The sequence below is a fragment of the Lissotriton helveticus genome, chromosome 6, assembly GCF_964261635.1.
Source record: "Lissotriton helveticus chromosome 6, aLisHel1.1, whole genome shotgun sequence".
In the NCBI taxonomy this organism is placed as follows: domain Eukaryota; kingdom Metazoa; phylum Chordata; class Amphibia; order Caudata; family Salamandridae; genus Lissotriton; species Lissotriton helveticus.
In genome coordinates, this window is record NC_136067.1 from 1,894,801,378 (window position 1) to 1,894,820,743 (window position 19,366).

The 19,366-nt window shown below is 45.1% G+C and overlaps 1 protein-coding gene across 1 annotated transcript in view; it reads right to left on the minus strand.

Annotated features, from left to right (window-relative positions):
* The window catches only part of NVL (nuclear VCP like), a 502,294-nt gene that overhangs the window by 330,517 nt on the left and 152,411 nt on the right, over positions 1–19,366 (minus strand). Inside the window, exon 11 of the mRNA XM_078649847.1 lies at positions 13,379–13,496. Within this exon, the coding sequence (XP_078505973.1) occupies positions 13,379–13,496 (118 nt within the window). The remainder of the gene's footprint in view (positions 1–13,378; positions 13,497–19,366) is intronic.

Below are 19,366 nucleotides of genomic sequence, written 5' to 3' on the forward strand. Positions count from 1 at the left end.
AATAAATATATATATATATGTATCAGCAAAATAGCAATCCGGGTGATATCGCAGATTACGGAAAGGACTCGCACGCCACAATTTGTAAACCAAAGTTTTATCACCGCTAAGCGTTGCACCCCCTCAGGGGCTTCATCACAGCCTGCTTACATACACTGTGCCCCATCACCTTTAAAAAGAGGGCTTATTACGTAAATTCCTGAAAATGAAAAAAATACTTGCGGCAGTGACGGAGCAGAGATGTTATCATTCACTATTTACGGCATTTTTACACAGAAATGGTTTATGACACAAATTTACATAAAAAATGATAACGTTTCCATGTTTTAAAAACCACACAAAAATGTTCTGATTCAGATACTGCATCGTAAAAGCATGCAGAAATGTTAGAAATAGATTTCTGATAACACCTAACAGATAATAAGTTAATGTGAAATTTGACATTTTAGTAGCAAGTGGTCTTACGCATAGATAAACGTGACAAATAAACAATAACAGAGGAGATCCCTATGTAAGAATAAAGTTGTATCATGTGTTAGGTAAACAGATAACATTGGAATGTGTAACGTGAGCACTGACAATGACTAGAAAAGTAGCTGTTACATGTATTAAGACTTATTTCGAAAAACTTAGCATCGATTTGCCTTCTCAACCTTGTACTGCTGAAAATAACATAACGTGTAGAAAAGACTTACAGGATTTTACATGAAGTGCTGGTGACGTACCTTTTTTGTATGAGTACCTTATACAAATGAATTGCGATACATACTAAAATAATATGCTTAAATGGGGAAATTAATACATTATTATGTGTAATGCTAAATTCTTATTTTAGTACAAATTCATCATGCATAAGCTGTGTTCCATGAAAGCTTCAATCTTTGCTTTCTTTCCTAGTACGAACTTATGAACTGAATAGTGTGAAGCCTATGGGAACTTTTTCACCTCTTTCACTTTTGCAGCTTACTTGACTAGACTTCCAATAAAATTGTTACTTCCCAGAGCAATGCTTCAGAATGGACTGACAAGAGATGAGAGCATGAACGTGCCTACTTTCTAAATGCAACAAGTTATCATATTTGACAAAATTACAGTGGTTCTAAGGAAATTACGAGTAATGGATTACTTAATTCTTCTGGATTTGTATACCTTTTGCTAACTACATCAACTCATCCTATCGAGAATGACCGATGGGACAGAGTGGTCTGACAAATTTGGTGATGTCAAGGGGTGTAAACCTGGAATCGATGTAGTATAATAACTTACATTTTGAACTCCCCGTAAACCCATCTTGTGGTACAGAGACTGACGATTTGGGATTTCCAGACCAAATCGAACTGCGATGAAACCGTTTGCAGCCGGCAGCTATGCTATCGTGGTGGAACCTTTTTGGCTGGAAGGGTTCTTAACGGAGTGGCTGTGGCATTGATGCTGCAGTGCTGACAGAGGCAGGCAAATCTGTCTATGAACCGGAACAGGTCATTTGGTAGATGCTGAACTTTTCTACTGGGTTTGTATAAGATTCAAATGATTTCCCTTCTAATTGGTCTCCTTAGAATATAATCTCCCTCGGCTGAGCAAGATAGATTTCTCAATACTGAATCTCGCAAAAATATGCAAATGCTTATTAAAACCTGATTGAATCTAAAAATAAGACTGTATGCTAATCCTTCAATCCTTAAACTAAAATAATACATGATACAATTCTCTGCTGATTCTGTTTAATTTATTTGGTTGTGGCTAAACAATATTGATTTAATGATACCGGGGTTTATAGTGGGTTTACAAGGAAGCTGCTTCGGTATTAAATGTTAGCAATTATCTATTCCGGTCCTCATATGATGATTGCTCATCCTCTTAATATTCCAATCATTTTCAGCACAGAACAAGATCCACCGGAGGACCTAGGAGATTGATATGGTAGTGGAGGTTATTAGGGACAGGAAACTAAATCAAACACAAATCAAATAGTTTGAGGTCCAACATGTTAACGCTACAACAGCAGCAAAATAAATTAATATACTGTCATCACAAAAAATAATCACTCAGTGTAGTATCATATTGTCCTACAGATATTTTGAATAAATAACGAGAAAACATAATAATCATATGAGGGTCTGTCAAATCGATCAAAGGAATCAACCGGCTTGTCAGCTATGTGCTGTATTACTACAGAATATATAGAGAAACTGGTGCATGGAATTGAATGAGGCGATGTAGCCAAGTGGCTAACCTCCAATCACTGTCACAACAGCAACACAATTTTTGAATTTACATATTAAGCCCTCTTTTTAAAGGTGGTTGGGCACAGTGTATGTAAGCAAGCCATGACTTATCACCCAGAACCCGTCCGTCTATCCTACCTTCCGTCCATCCTTCCCGACTACCTTCCTTCCCTACTACCTTCCTTCCCTACTTCCTTCTGGACTTCCTGACCTAGTTTCCATAGGAAAACCGTTTATTATTTTGATAATAACTTTGGTCCATTTTATGAATCTGCACAACATTTTCAAAACGAATTTGCCAATCACTACAGCTGCTGTCTTGAAAGATTCAGGGTGATCTGTGAAGCGGTGCTGAGAAAAATTGAGGGTTCCAAAACGTATTTTCCCTCTGTTAAATCCCAGAGTAGTTTTGAACAAGACTACAGCCCGAAAAGCTGAATGGAATCACACCAAATTTGGCAGAAAGGTAGAGCTTGGTCCAGAGAAGTGCCTTTTGGTAGACTGGTGTAAATCCGTCAGTAGTTTTAGAGATATTACCCATAATCCAAATTTGTATATCTTGGGACACGGATCCTTCACAGATCCGACAGTCCCTGTGCTGTAATCTGATTGGCTGCCAACACTTCAACCAGGACCGATTGGTGAGGGACCCTGTGAGGCGCTTCACTGTCTGACCCCCCCGGGAAACAGCAGGAGGAGGAGCACAGCCGATCCACGGATCCCGCCGCCGCCTCGAGCTCTTCACGCTAAATTGAAAGCGCAACACAGCAGCACTACGCAGCGGACTTTGCCCCAGCATACGAGTGGAGGCAGATAAGTGCACAGGGGGAGGGCAACAGTGTGGGCTCGGGCAGAGTGCTGCATATGCATATTCCGGGCGGGAGCGCCCTGAACTGACATAAAGGCCCATAGTCGCTTTAATGATCGGGGAGAGACATTGCTGTAACACCACGAGGGCTGAGGGGCCGCCAAAATCGCTACCTCATAAGTGACGCTGGGCAACTTGACTACAGTAGAGGGCTACGGCCGGAGGCGCTAATAAAAAAATAAGAAAAAAAAAACCAAACAAAAGGGAAAAAAAAAAAAAGCAGGGAGGGACAGGCACGGATGCTCTGGACATTGGGACTGACTGACCGTGCACTGAGGGGAAGAACCAGGTTGGAAACGCCACAGTGATATATCCCTACTCTGCAAAGTGCAGTGACCCCCTCCCCTGGGAACATCTACCACGGACACGGTGAACGACAGGTGCACCTGCAAGCACTATGGCAGGCAGAGGCTCGAGAAACACTGCGTCGCAGTCTAAGTTGGACAAATTCGCATTTGACAGACAGGCCCAATCCCAATTAGAACCGCGCACCTCCACGGGGAAAACACCAGAGAGCGACGGAACAAAGAAAGCAACACTTGAAGACGTGATGAAGGCGCTGGCGCAAGTACAAGCAACGGTAGGGTCCACGGCCACTGAAGTCTCTCTGCTGAGGGCGGACTTCCAAAAGATGGGCGAAAGAGTGAAGCAGGTCGAGGTGGTCGCCACATCACTAGTGGAAGACGTATCGGACCTACAAATAGCAATGGAACGTGTGGCGGCGGAGAATAAGATACTGAAAGAGAAGCTGGACGATCAGGAGGGGCGCTCCAGACGCAACAACGTAAGAATTATTGGGGTTCGGGAATCGGAAGGCACCGGGGCCATGGACCTATACGTAGAAGACCTAATCAAGACACAACTTAAACCGAAAGGACTATCGCAATTTTTCTCAGTGGAAAGGGCGCATTGAGTTCCCGGGGGACAGCCCAAGCCTGGAGCCCCTCCTAGACCGATACTGGCGAGACTCTTTAACTTTCGCGACCGGGATGCGATCCTACAGGCAGCAAGGGTGGCCTTTTTCCCAGACTATACTGCGGAGGTGTCGCGCAGGAGGAGGACCTTCCTTGAAATTAAGAAGGAACTAAGAGCCAAAGAACTATTGTACTCCATGCTATTCCCAGCACGGCTACGAGTGGTCGCGGATAGTAAGGTTTGGTTTTTTGATACGCCGGAGTCAGCACGTGAATGGCTGGATGGATGGCGACAAGTTGGACTGCCCCGCCGTTCACACAGAACAAACCAGAACCAGCGCGGAGACAGCCAACCAAGGTCACACGCATCGGGAAGAGAGGGATCGACGCACTCACACATGCCGGACAACACTAACACGCTGGAAGAGGTAGAAGAATAGTCGCCCGACGCCACGATGAATAAACACTGAAAAGACTTCCTGGTTGGGACCCGTCTTGGACACTGACCCGGGTGAGACCGGAGAGGGCAGGGGAACGGTCTATTCCGGGGGACACTTCGCCCCGGCAAGCAAGTAACTGTTCATGGGTTGGGTAAAGCACTCTGCTGAGTTGGGGTGGCGGGCAGTTTTAGGCCCGTTTGGCAGGGAGGCAGGGAGGAGGGAGGCGCGGGGGGGTTGTTTAAATGTTAAATGCAAACCACTTCTCGAGACAAGACATACACTTTATCATGTCAAGACTGGGAAGGGAGAAGGAAGGTTAGTTGAGTTTTTTAGAAATCTACAAGAAGGGTCAAGTTGTGCTGTCAGGTATTGGCACTGCTTCCGTGGTAGAAAGAGACGGAAAGCCGGGGCCGCGAGGCATGATAGATACAAGAGCAGCTACATGACATACTATGGCAGATTCTTCGCCACGTAGTTGGGTGGAGGGGGCGCCTAGATCTCAGGGACCTCCCCTTCGCCTACTGTCATGGAATGTAAGAGGGCTGGGAGATAAGATCAAACGCGGGCTGGTACTCACCGCTCTGAAAAGACAGGGACCGGCCATAGCTCTCCTTCAAGAAACGCATTTACAGGGTGGAACCTCCAAGGCGCTTAACAGGAGAGGTTATACAATGATAGCGCATTCAGAGTTCACGTCAGGCTCTCGAGGAACTGGCATTTTACTTAAGAAGTCCTCGCAGTTTATACCACTGAGTACGAAGATTGATGGGCAGGGATGCTTTGCGGCCCTACAGGGGCAATGGGAGGGGAGACTTATTAATGTTGTCTCAGTATATATCCCCCCAGCGCTTCATTCGGTCATGCTTCCGGCACTGGGTGAGTTTCTCCTGGCCCTTCCAGAGGGAGATGTTATAATTGGAGGGGATTTTAATGCTACAGTGGACACACTAATTGACAGGTTTCCAGCCACTGGCCCGTCCGAGGGTCCTTCACGCTTCCAGCGCTTTATGACCGCTATGGGTCTAGTTGATATATGGCGACATGCCCACCCCCAAATGAGACAATATACCTTCCACTCTACCGTACACAATAGCCTGTCGAGGATAGATTACTTCCCGGCACTGGGAGACTGTATACAACACGTAGACACCATAGACATTCAATCCAGAGGCATATCAGACCATTCCCCAATCATATTGACACTCTCCACTCGCTGATCACTTTGAGGGTGTTTACACTTCTGACAGAGAAGTGACTGTAGAAATGGCCAGGGCGGCGCTAGAACCTATCCAAACGCCTAAGCTGCAGCCGGGGGCGCTAGCGGAACTGGAAGCTGACATCACCGCGGAGGAAATCCAAATAGCAATACGAGCGATAAAACCCGGTAAGGCGTCCGGCCCAAACGGCATCCGGATAGAGTGGTACCAGGCCTCATCAGAGAGGCTCAGTGAACACCTACTCGCCATGTATACAGATTGATTGACGAAGGGCGAACTCCCACCAGATCAAAGAGTAGCGACCATCGTCGCGATACCTAAACCTGGGAAACCACCGGACGATTGTAATTCCTACCGCCCCATATCCCTTCTCAACGCAGAAGTTAAAATTCTAGCAAAACTCTTGGCTACCCGATTAATGACACACCTACCAGACCTCATACATCCCGACCAATCTGGGTTTATGCCACACAGAAACACGGCACTTAATTTGCGACGGGTACACGGAGTATTGGCAAGAGCGAATTCGATCCCCGAACCGGCAGTAATACTGGTGCTCGATGCAAAGATGGCATTCGATCTCGTAGAATGGAATTACCTGTTTGAGGTCCTGACACACTTAGGGTTTGGACCCAAATTTACAGCATGTGTCAGACTGCTATAAGGGTCAACGGTTTATCAGTGGCAGCGCGGGTCCGATACTCGTACAGATGGCATGAATTGCATGAACAAAGACCATGGGTGTGCGCATATCTGTCGGGAAACACCCAAGATTGGGGTTGCCTGTGAATGTAGGCCTGGCTTTGATTTAGCTAAAAACCAGATGGACTGTACATTAACATGTAACTATGGAAATGGAGGCTGTCAGCACACCTGTGATGACACGGAAAGTGGCCCTGTTTGTGGTTGCCATCAGAAATATGCCCTGCTCTCAGATGGGAGAACATGCATTGAGCGGGGCCTCCATTTCCCGAGCAGTTGCCGGGTGAGGTGAGGTCTTCACCCACACAAAGCTGGGAAGAAGATCTTTTTCTGTGAACAGTGGACACTGGGGTTCCAAGTTGTGAGGGGGAGACATGACTTTCTTGAGTATACTACATGTTATTGTTACAATTGATTCTCTTCCACATGTGTATACACCCCCCTATTTGTGTTGCAGTAGCTTATCATATACAATTTTTCTAGGTCCTGACGAAAGCTGGAGCAATACTCCTGTTAGCTGAAACTAGTCGACCACTTGCACATCGCCTAAATGTAGTCTTACTCACCCACTACTAGGCGTGTTTTTAATCTTGACACCTAGACTAATCACTGTTAGCAATTTCTTCGATCTAGGTAGCCAATTTTAGTTAGCACATTTTCAACAGCACTGCACTACCTTTTATAATTTTTCATATTATTATTTTTTGAGCATTACTGTGGCTATATTTGCCGCTCTTCACTTGGAGCGACTACTAATCCCCATATGATGAAATGCCGCCATAAGGGTGGTCTGATGGGACTTCTATAGCCCAGTAATGACTCTTCACTCTTTTTCACATATGTGCCCATGTGATTGCCGCACACTATTCAGGACAGGACACCACTTTTTGACCTGGTCTTCTCTTTATGTGTTTTTCAAGTTGTTATAAGGGGCATGAGTTGACAGGTCGTAAAATTATTTCCCCTCTTGACCCTCCGCACATATGTTTTTTGAGTATTAAGAGCGAATTCGATCCCCGAACCGGCAGTAATACTGGTGCTCGATGCAAAGATGGCATTCGATCTCGTAGAATGGAATTACCTGTTTGAGGTCCTGACACACTTAGGGTTTGGACCCAAATTTACAGCATGTGTCAGACTGCTATACGCGAGACCGGTGGCACAAGTTGTGGCGAATGGCCACATTTCGCAACCATTCCCCTTGGGGAGAGGCACCCGACAGGGTTGTCCCCTGTCGCCACTACTTTTCGCAATCGCCTTAGAACCACTAGCACACCTGATACGGTCAACCCCACTGCTTAGAGGGATCTCCTGGACTGAGGGATGGGAGGATCGCGTTTCACTGTACGCGGATGACATGTTGGTGTACTTAACAGATCCAGAACATAGCATTCCAGCGCTCCTCACCCTGTGTGATGAGCACGGGAAAGTCTCGGGATACACGCTGAACTGGAACAAGTCGGAGTTGTATGTTCTGAAGGGCCCAATACCGACCCTGGGAGTGGATTGCCCCCTGAAGGAGGCCAGGTCGTCCTTTAAATACCTGGGCATTCATGTCACCAGGGATCCAATAGAATTTGCGCAGAAAAATCTGACGCCACCCATAGACCGACTTAAGCAGGACGTGGTATTCTGGGCCGGGCTGCCCCTGACAATGTTGGGTAAAGCAACACTCTACAAAATGATGTCACTGCCCCGTTTCTTATACATCCTGGAGAATGCGCCATACCCGGTAGCACCAGGATACCTCAGGAAGGCGTCGGCGTTGATGGCCGGTCTTTTGTGGAATAACCGCCCGGCACGCATTGCGCAGGCTAAATTACACAGGGGGTGGTATGACGGAGGGATTGCGTTGCCGGATCTGAAATTGTATTACTGGGCAGCGCAATTGAAAAACATAAATCAGTGGGTACATGCCCCCCAAAACGACCCAGCGTACAGATCGGACAGGACACAGTTAGGAACAAATACCTTACTGGCCCCTCTATATGACCAGCGAATGGTGCGCAAACTGGTGGGACCCACCAGACTCACGGCAACGATATGGCACGTAGCTCTGGCATCGCTAGGTTGGAAAGGGAAAATAACCAAGCTCACTTCTCTGTGGGATTCCCGGACACTGGGAAACCTACGAAATAGCAAAGGCTTTGCTCAGTGGGACGAGATAGGCCTATCTACTGTGGATGACTTGTGGGAACGGGGCACGGTGATTCCCTTTGAAAGGCTCAGAGAACAATATGAGCTGGGACCACGAGAGTCGTTCCGGTATGCTCAGATTCGGCACGCACTGCTTACTGCCCTAGAGGCAGAGGTACCGGAAGCCTCCCCACTTGAAGACCGCCTCCTTACGGAATATATGCCGGAGCGAGCAACCTCGCTCACGTACCGTAAGTTAATCAATAACTTACCGGATCCCATGGTCAAGCTTAAAGATAAGTGGGAGGGGGACGTAGCAGATATGGACGAAAACGAGTGGAATTAGGCATCTCAGCTAAATTCCGGCTCATACAACTCAAAATTCTGCTTAGAGTATACTATACGAGAACAACATTACACCTTATACACCGCGCGCAACACCCATACTGTCTCCGGGGGTGTGGGGAAGAGGGGACGTTTTTCCACACGCTATGGGATTGCCCACGCATTCAAGAGTATTGGAGACGGATAATGCACACAATTTCACAGACTATGGGGACCTCCCTGGTCCCTGAGCCACGTAAATGCATACTCAATCTGTGGGGGCCCAACGATCTGTCTAGACGAGGCCAACAGTGGGTCACTCTAGGCATGGTCATCGCCAAGAGAGACATAGCACAGAAGTGGGGGGCGGTGGCGTGCAGGGTAATGATCACGGAAAGGGCGGTATACGCTAGCAGGGCTTGCCCGAGGAAATGGAACAAGATCTGGACCCCATGGAACACATACCGGGGTGACATTTGTGAAACCTTACCGGAAGACGAACCACTGACATCTGATGAGGAGGGGGAGGACGGTTAGCGAAACTTGGGACTGAGAGGAGAGGAGTTGGGGGTAGGAACTGGAAGAGACCTTAGAAGTCGGAGGGGTGAGATAGAGGGGTAAATAAGGCAGGGACATAGAAGAAAGTTCCGTTTACACACATCCCCGGCACTAAAAGCAGCGATCGACCCGGCAAACACATATACGGACAAACCTTTCAGTCGCACCGCAATTAATGCGAATTCACTTAACTACTTGATGACCTAAATGTGATTTCTTTGTTGATTCTTACGTTGTTTATTGTTTAAAAAACAAAAAAACAAACCTACTTATAGTAGTGAACTACTTGAAATTTATGTACCTTTAATGTATTGTGAAGTTGTCGAACCCCGATATTGGAGGCCGCTGTACGGACTTATTCAGTGGTTATTCTATTGTCACAACTGTGTAGCGGCCGGCCCTCCGGGTTGTAGGTCAGAAGCTGTGTAGAATGAAAGGTGCAATAAAGTTTTTATAAAAAATAAATAAAAAATAAAAAAAACTTACAAATTCACTTAAAAATCCAAAGGTTAAAGGGACGTTATAGTTGGGAAACAGAATTTAAAAAATGTAGAAATTCACTGAAAAAAATCAAAGGTTATAGGGATACTATAGCTCAGATTTCACTCGTACAAAACCAGTGAAATTCCGCTTTTAGTTACCCGAGCTAACTATAACTTACGCCCCCCGTAATGCACTGCTTATGACCTCACATATTAGATCACTAATGAAATGGTCAGTGACAGCACTGAAGACATCTCAAATGACATCACTGATGACATCATCCACAGAACCATTCACACACCCACACAAACATCCATAAAATCGCTCATACACCCACTCACACGATCCGTCACATACCCATTCACACACCCATACCAGTATTCACATAACCAATCACTTGTCCATAGAACCACTCACACAACCACTCCACCACACACCCACTAACTCACCTATACAGCCACTCATGCATTCACTCACTCACCAAATATACAAAAACTCACACAGCCACCCCTACAGGTACTCACATACCCACACATACAGCTACTCACTCAACAAAACAGCTACTCACCCCCACAGCAACTCACTCACAGATACAAGCACTCACACACTCACCCACAGAATCACTTGCATACACATTCATACATCCATACAACCACGCACACACCCACTCACTTTCTCTTACAGCCACTCAGAGGCATTCACTCTCCGATACAGCCACTCACACCCACCCACTTACCTATATACATATTCAAACACATGCTCATCCATACAGCCACTCACACACCCACTCCCTCACCCATACAGCCACTCACACACCAATGCAGCCACTTACACAGCCACTAACTCTCCAATACAGCCACTCACGTACCCATATAGCTACTCACACACCCACAAACACATCCATACAGCCACTCAGACATCTAATCACACACTAATACAGACAGTCGCACAGCCACTTAGATGAGGTATGTTAGAAATGGTAGGACAAAGGAGTACAGAAAGAATAGTAATTTAACTTAAACTGTAGCTTAATATATAATTTTAAGTCTCAGAAACATTTACAAAACACTTACACTCACAGGATGATGTCATCAGTGATGTCATTTGAGATGTCACTGACCATCTCATGAGTGATGTAACATGTGAGGTCATAAGCAGTGCATTGCGGTGGTGTAAGTTGTGGTTAGCTCAGGTAACTATAACTGCAGTCAAATCTAAGCCTAACCATAATGTCCTTATAAACTTTGTTTTTTTCAGTGAATTTCTACGTTTTTTAAATTCGATTTCCGAACTATAACATCCCTGTAACCTTTGGCTTTTTCAGTGAATATGTATATAGCCTAACCCCTAAACTCAATCACCCTTAAACCCTGAATATAAACTTGCCACTGATACCCCTATCCACCCTTAAAATCTAAACCCTAAAAACGCCTTCGCCACCCAATACCCTTACCCACTCCTAAGTCGTAAAAATAACCTACCACCCAAATCCCTTACCCACCTCTAAACCCTAAAACACCCTTACCACCTAATACTCTTACTGTGGCGGGATCGATGGAAACACGAACTCGGGTGGTAAAGGTAAAGCAGGTTTTATTGTTTTCAACAAACGCTTGCGCCGTGGTAGGTTTCTGTAGTAGGGAAGAGGCGGTTCGGATACTCGACGTGCAGGTGAACTCCTCTCCTTCCTGTAATCACCGCCTGGTTTTCCTCCCTCCCGTGGACTTCTGGGGGCTGTAGGCGCGTCCGTGTTGTCAGCCTGTCTCGGGATACATGTAACAAAAGAGAAACGGACTCAGCAAAGGGCTCTGGTTCACTGAGAGCTTAAGGGAAAGGGTGTGGGGAGTTACACTCGTGCACACAGGGTTCTGCGACGTGTCGGTAGTGAAGTAGGGGAGGGTTCAGTGAAGGGATAACGGTGGCGGGTGCACTACGGAGGTTTAAAACCTCTTCTACCCGCCCAGCCCACGATACCGTCCCGTACCTGGGTTAGCCACACTTCCCTTGAAGTGCGGCTGGGCGAAGCGCCTTGTCGTTGGCCTCCTGGCACTGCAACGGCTGGGCTCGCCTCCTCCGTCTCTCCTACTTCCTGCTCGCTCTCGTCCCCGTCTCTGCTTTCTCTGCTCCGTACGTCTCCTTCCTCCCTCCTCGACTCCTCCGGGTGACGAACACACCTCCCTCTCAGAAGACTCGGCTTTTGTTTCCGGTGTCCCAGCTGACCAGGGGGCGTGGCCGGGATCAAACTCCGTCCAATTAACGAAACAGCGCACTCCCTCGTCCCGAGAGTTGGATGCGTCCCATTGCGTTGTCTTGTTCCAGACCTCGGGCTGCTGTAGCGATGACAAAGAGGGGAACAGACATCGAGGGGGTGTTGGAGAAGGGGCAAGCCACTCCACCTCCTGGTCACACTTACCCATCCCTAAACCATAAAAATACCCTTGCCACCCTATACTCCTACCTGCTCCCAAACCCTAAATACACCTATATCACCCAATAACCTTAAACCACCCCATACCATATAAATACCCTTACCACCCAATACCCTTAACCAACCCTAAAGCCTATAAATACCCTTACTCACCCAATACGCTTACCCATCCCTAAAAGCACCTTTACCAACCAATATCCTTACTCAAGCATATCTCTAAAAATACCCTTACCATCCCCTATACTCTAAAAATACCCTTACCACCAAATACCCTTACCCATTATATATATATATATATATATATATATATATATACATATATATATATATATATACACACATATATATATAGGAACAGAGTCCTAATTTACCGCTTCTGGCAACAAAAACAGGTACGGACCACAGCGTTTAGATTATAAGTGAGTGGTTTATTGTAGTTTCAGCATGACGTATTTCGGCTGCGTTTCCACGGCCTTGAAAATATATCTATATATATATATATGAACACACAGCTCCTGACTGCGCAGCACCTCTCTCTCCCACGGGCACCAATCAGAAAACGGACCTATATATATATATATATATATTTCACTTACCTGATATAGCTGATATATACTTACATTTTCGTCGTAAAGGTATATGAGTGGCAAAGACTTGCATAGTAAAAGCAATGTGTGGTAAAGACACTGCACATGAAATAATCCCTAGCAAAGGAATTGCATGGTAAATGATGCATTGTAAAGGTTGTCTTCCTTTTTCTTTCTCTCTAATCACCAACTTATCTGTAACATCAACCCTGAGCACTACTCATGCAACAGATCAATTTGTTTTCAGCATTTGTGAGCATACTAAGATAGCAGATGGCCCATGTAGACGGTTGGAGTGTAGGAATAATTCATGTTTGCATTATTTGTTAAATGTCTTATAATACTGTGCCTTCAGCTTCAGTAGATAAGCATGACACGCCTGTCTCTAAACACAAGCTCGAAATCCTTTGTACATGCATGGAGAATGAATCGGTTAGCACAATCCCCAAAGCACTTTGAAGAGGAAAGAGGTGTGAAGTTTTTTGTTAGAACTCACCGTCCATGCAGGTGAGAAGCTGGGCCACGATCCTCCGCTCCATGTCCTTTGAAGCCACTTCTCTTTTTGGTGTGATCGCATCAATCTCATCTATGAACAGAATGCAAGGTGCACTTGACTGAAAAGAAACAACTGCTATCAGTGTAGTCAAATCTAGACAGCACAAATTGTCTTGTCACAATCATTTAACAACACAATGCAAACTTACTTTAAAGTATCTTATAAGATGCAAAAACGGTTAGTCACATATTACCATGTGCTGTAACTTTAATGTTTTAAATCACAATTTTTTAAAACTATATTTTTGCTATTTTGTTACTTTCAGGGACCTTTCAGTGCATCATTGATGACAAGTGACTGGGGAAAAGGGTGGCGGAAGAGAAAATGATACGATATGAAACCAAAGCCTGAAGGTTTCTCTTTATGAGGAAAAACCTATTAAATTACCTACTTCAATCTACTGTCAAGGAATAACAGACTATTTCTTAGCACTGTTCTGCACTAAAGGATTGCATCATGTTGGTACTGCACTCCTAAAGATAATGACCTAGTTATACCTTTCTTCTTAAAAAATAGATAAGTGATTCACCTTCTTGCCCATGACATCAATCTGTACAACCTCCACTGGCTAGTAAAGCACTGTCTGAGACATGGTCCTCCTACGTTTTGTAACACGATCCTGCAAATGTCAGCATTTGAACAAAAAGAGCTATTTCTAACACTAAGCATTCCCATACTCTGACCCTTTCCCTCCCTTTTCGCACCATGTTGATGATCTGCCTCTGGGGTAGGAAATCATGAATTCCTACCTTGCACATGGCTCAGTGGCAGGTATTGCACCAACTGTTGTGTAGATTGGACCACAGTACAGAAACCTCTATGAAGAGTACCAGAGATAACTTACTAGGAATCTCTGTCAATGAAAGACACTTCTTGTAATACTCCATGACCGAGCCGCAACCTTCGACACCACCAACAATACTACCCACCTCCATGCTTTATGCAAAGGGGTGGCCATCGAGGATGAAAGACTGAAATGGTTCAAAATGTGATCTCCTTTTCAGTGTTCACTGCTATTACATTTGGAATACCACAAGGAACAATTTTAGTCCCTCATACTTTTCAACCTGCACATCGAACCACTGGATGAGATCTTCTGTAACACAGGTGTTGAATACCAACATAATGTGGATAATGTACAATTGTATCTCAAGAACAGTACTGAAAACGTTGACACTCCAGCTCAATGTCTATCTACCATTTGCACATGAATCTCTCAGATGAAATTTACATAGATCTCACAAAAACTAGTGTTCTTCCTAATATCCCAAAAAGTTCTAGGGCCCAGAAACGTTCATCTTGCACCATAACGGTGAAATCAGGGTATATGGCAATGATGGTACCTTGGTATAGCAGGGTACTCTTACCACTTGCCGGTGGCAGCACAGCATCCCTATCGCAGTAGTTGAGTATGAGAGCAATGATCGGACGTGGTGGCACCCAAGACCAACTTTCGGTGCTAGTTAGTGGTGAGCACACTCAACCACATCTGTGGCTTTAAAGCGGTCTCGTCCAAAAATTTCAAACAGTACGTATTCTAAAAATGTATCAAGGTTCACCATGTGCATCGACTACGGCAGTCACAGTATTCTTATGTCCATCATATTTTGATTTTTTTTTACAACAGTAATTGGTTTGAGAAGGTATCAAAAAAGGAATTTTAGCCAGCATGAAACTTGTAAGTTGGCCTAACTCATGAGTTTTGTGTTGTTTAAAAATATTTTCACAGCCACAGGGTAGAGAGGCACCCCTATTAATGTAAAATGTGCTTTGAACCACCAGACCCGGCAAAAAAGGGCTCAAAGCACAAGAATCTTTACTTGAAAGAAAATCCGATCCATCTGCAGTAATTATAGGTGTAGGGAAAAGCCTCTGTTTTGTGCTGAATTGAGCATAAAATTAAAATAAAACCATTTTAAAAATAGGAAAATAGTTTTCCCCATTAAAACTAAATAAATAAATATGGGCATCCGTGGCTAATTAAGTATAAATGAAAGAAACCGAGAAATTCACTTTAAAAAACTGTAAGCAAGTGAGTTATGGTTCTGGCTCAAACTTGTAAATCCACAGATATTTGCCAGTTTTAGTTACCAGTGACCTCAACAAAAATTGATAATTTCAGTGGATTTACACCATGGAGCCCAATATATATATCTTAATTATATATGCTACCTATCTATCTACTTAAGGTCTAGGCTGACACCTATATTGTACTTTCTACCCTAAGAAATATATGCCTCTAATTCTTAATGTACATTATTCTCTACAAATGTTTCTCTATATTGATGCTGACTAGTATGTGTATATCCACCACCTTCCTACTGTTATATTGTCCACATTATACATGCACCACCCCTCAGGAAACAGGAATATGATCCAATGTATATCAAACATTGGATCATCTTCCAGTTGCAGTTAAAGCAAAGAACTATGGTGAAGCAGTGCTAAGTTATATATTACGTGCTGTGGTATACAGCGTTACATGTGGATAAGAAGAAGATTGGCTAATAGCCGTGTTTACCAATAATATAAAGCAGCCATGTAGTTTTTATCCCAGTTGTGCTGCGTTCTGCTGGGTTCTGGGTGAGGGTCTTAGCTATAGGAAAGTAGTAGGTTATATTGTTGTTCAATACCCATTACTCCTTTTTTTTTAAAGTGGTAATAGGTAGCGCAATCTATTTATAATTTTATATATACATGTCTAGTTTCAATATGAAAGTCTATTAAAAAAATGCACTTGTGGAATGACGCGATTTCTGATCCCACCCCCCCTTTTATCTTTACACCCCCTTGACCAATCATGCAAAATTTTGCATCATCCGCCAATGTAGAAGGAAGAATGGGTGTGCAAAATTTTGTGAAGTTTAGTCAAACGGGAGCAAATTTATTAACGTAAATGTAAAAAAAATTGTACATTGATACTTGTATAGCGCACTACTCACCCACAAGGGTCTCAAGGCGCTTGTACGAATACCGCTGTGGAACCCATCCTGGCGTTCCCTGTGAGGTGTCCACTCCTGGGCACCCCCAAGGTGGAGGCCAGGCATCCTTAGCGTTGTGGGGGACGTTGTGGAGATTAAGCAAGCTATTGCCCAGAGTTGCAGAGTGGGACTCCATGATTGGAATAGGCACCGAGGAGAGAATTATCAGGTCCGTGGAATTTTTTGAGCTCAAGACCCGCCGAGGCGGGGAATTGAACCCTGGTCCCGGGCTAGACCTCTGCATCAGGGTCTGCCGCTCTAACCATTGAGCCACACTTCTCCCAACTATAATTATAGAGTGACTACCGCCACTCTGTAATAACAAAAATAAATATAGGGGTTGGTAGGGATAAGGATAGGATGGGATTTTTAGGGTTCAGGGATGTGAAGTGGTAAGGAGTAGTAGGGTTTTTAGGGTTCAGGATTGGAGGATGTCCCACATCTTTTGTTGTTTAATCTGTTCAGTGATTCCAGTTTGTGTCACAATTTGGTACAATTAGATGAGTAAGTATACAGGACTAGGGACTGCGTGAATTGCAGGAAATGACAGGCTGCATTGCAGTCAAGAGCAACACAGCAACCTGATAAAAAAGGGTGCAACAGTAGCTAGACAATACAAATATTTCAAAATGTTAACAATTATAGAGTCATTGGTGGTAAGTCCCACATATCCGTTGAATTAGAAGAAAATATCACTTTCTATTAGCTAATTGGGATCCTTTACAATATCAACAAGACACTGGTGACCCCAATATAGAAGAAAAGTAGCCCCAGACATTCCCCTTATGGAAGAAAAAGACTGGATCCTATTATGTCTAAATTTCTAGCTTGACCGTTCAAACGTGATTCTAGAAAAAGCTAAAAACATTCCTACAGACACTTAAACCCCATTTTACACCACACGTGCGTCTGCTTAACTGCTAGCCAGCACCAGGATGCTTACATACTATATAAGGAGTAGTTTCTGTTCTGTAACTCCAGTTCTGTAGTAGGGGTATCTCTGTTATAGTCATAATCTAGTGAATAGTCCCGCCCATGTGCGTGGACCCCGGCAATCAAAAATAATCTCTTAAGTTGTCAAAAAATTGCAGAACTGCAAAGACACTTAAGAGAAAATTTAAAGACAAATAATGCAGCCTATATCCACAGGCTACACTGTCCAGTACTTCAACTAGAAATTCCACCAAAAATCCACAAACAGCAAAGCCTGTCCAGATTTCCCTTGCTTTCACTGCAAAAAACCCCCTCAGAAATGATAGAGAGGAAGGCCTGGACAGACAAGCCCCATAGGCTGCCATTATGTGGCTTTTTTTTTTTTTTTTTTTTTTGGGTTAAAGACTTTTATTCAAACGTACAAGTCAGTACACTGCTATTCAGCCAACAACCCGGAGGCAGGCAGCATCTGAGTGATCCGTCTGAGCACAATGTTCAGACAATTTTCATACATATTCGTACATGACTTCCAATATGCCTATGTGTAGTATTAATGAGATAAGAAAAACCTGGAAAACAAACATGTGAAACGAAATCAACAAAGTTCCGTGCTGTGGTACATCTGGACACATCATATGCGCATTTTCTAGTCGTTGTCAGTGAAGCATATCTGGGAGGCCACAATGAGAGAAGGGGCAGGATCGAGAAGTCGGGAGGGGGGGGGGGGGGACTAGAGCCATGTCACCGGGCAAGGCGCAATCATTTCTACACCAGCAATTATGCCCCTACGAGCAGCTCACCAGTCAGGTCTCAGCACACAAGCACCGCAACATAGCAAGCAATTTCCCACGATTCAGCTACAGTCTAACAGAGCATTGCAAGTCCATCACCCGTTCCTCACTAACCCTCCCCGTCTCCAACATTCAACCAAGCCGTCAATGGCTGCCAAATATCAGCAGGTCTAGATCTTAGCGGCAGGAGTTCCCCATACGTAGTTAACTGATCCCGGCAATACAAGGCAGAATTAATCCAGCCCTTCACCTCTGGAGCAGTCTTTTGTTTCCAATGCAGTGCAATCTGTCTCTTTGCCAGGAGGAGCAACATAGCCGCCAATTTACGTGAGGCACGGGGTACATCAGCCACCAGTCCCAGCAGAGCCACCAATGGACCAGGAGGCAACTGTTCCCCCAATATTCTCCCCAGCTTCTCAAACACTTCTATCCAGTAGCGCTGCACTGGAGGACACGTCCACGTAATGTGGAAGAAGGTCGCATCCGCAGCACCACAGCGCCAGCACTGGGACTCAGACAGCAACCCCATTTTGAAGAGCTGCGCAGGCGTGCGATAAGTCCTGTGCAGAAAATTAAAATGTATAAGTCGCAGCCTATAGTTGGGCGATAGGTTTTCCAATTGGCTGCAGCAGAACGTCCATTGTTTATCCGTGATGGGTAGTCCCATGTCCGTTTCCCACTGCATTTTCGACCCTGGCGTTGTCCATGGCGCCGTGTTTTGCGTTGTCCTATAGATCCTAGTAATCAGCTTATTCGGGGACTTGTTCGCCAGCACCTCCTCTAGCGCTAAGAGCGAGGGCGGGGCAGCAGGGAACATCGGGTACCTTGCCTTGCAGGCCGCTCTAAGTTGATAATAAAGGAGCAATTCGGTTGCTGTCGGCTTGTCCGAGGCACACATGTCGCCCAGCGCCAGAAACGTGTCGTCTGGGTATAGGTCACTAGCGACAAGAAGCCCGCAGTTGCGCGCTCTCTCAGTTATCGCCGGGTCCTGCAGAGGGCCCAGTAAGGGGTTTCCGCCCAGCGGCATAGACGGCGCGTAAAGTTCGGCGATGTTCGCCCGTTTTGCTATGTTTCGCCACGCCCACCGAACCGTCTCCACGGTGTTTACATCCTCCGGCGAACGTTTATAAGTTTGGTAGACTGTTGTGTTCAGAGGAATGGGTGCCGAAACGTCCTCCTCAATCGCCACATGGGGCTGATACGGGATCGGGTGTTGCCAGAAA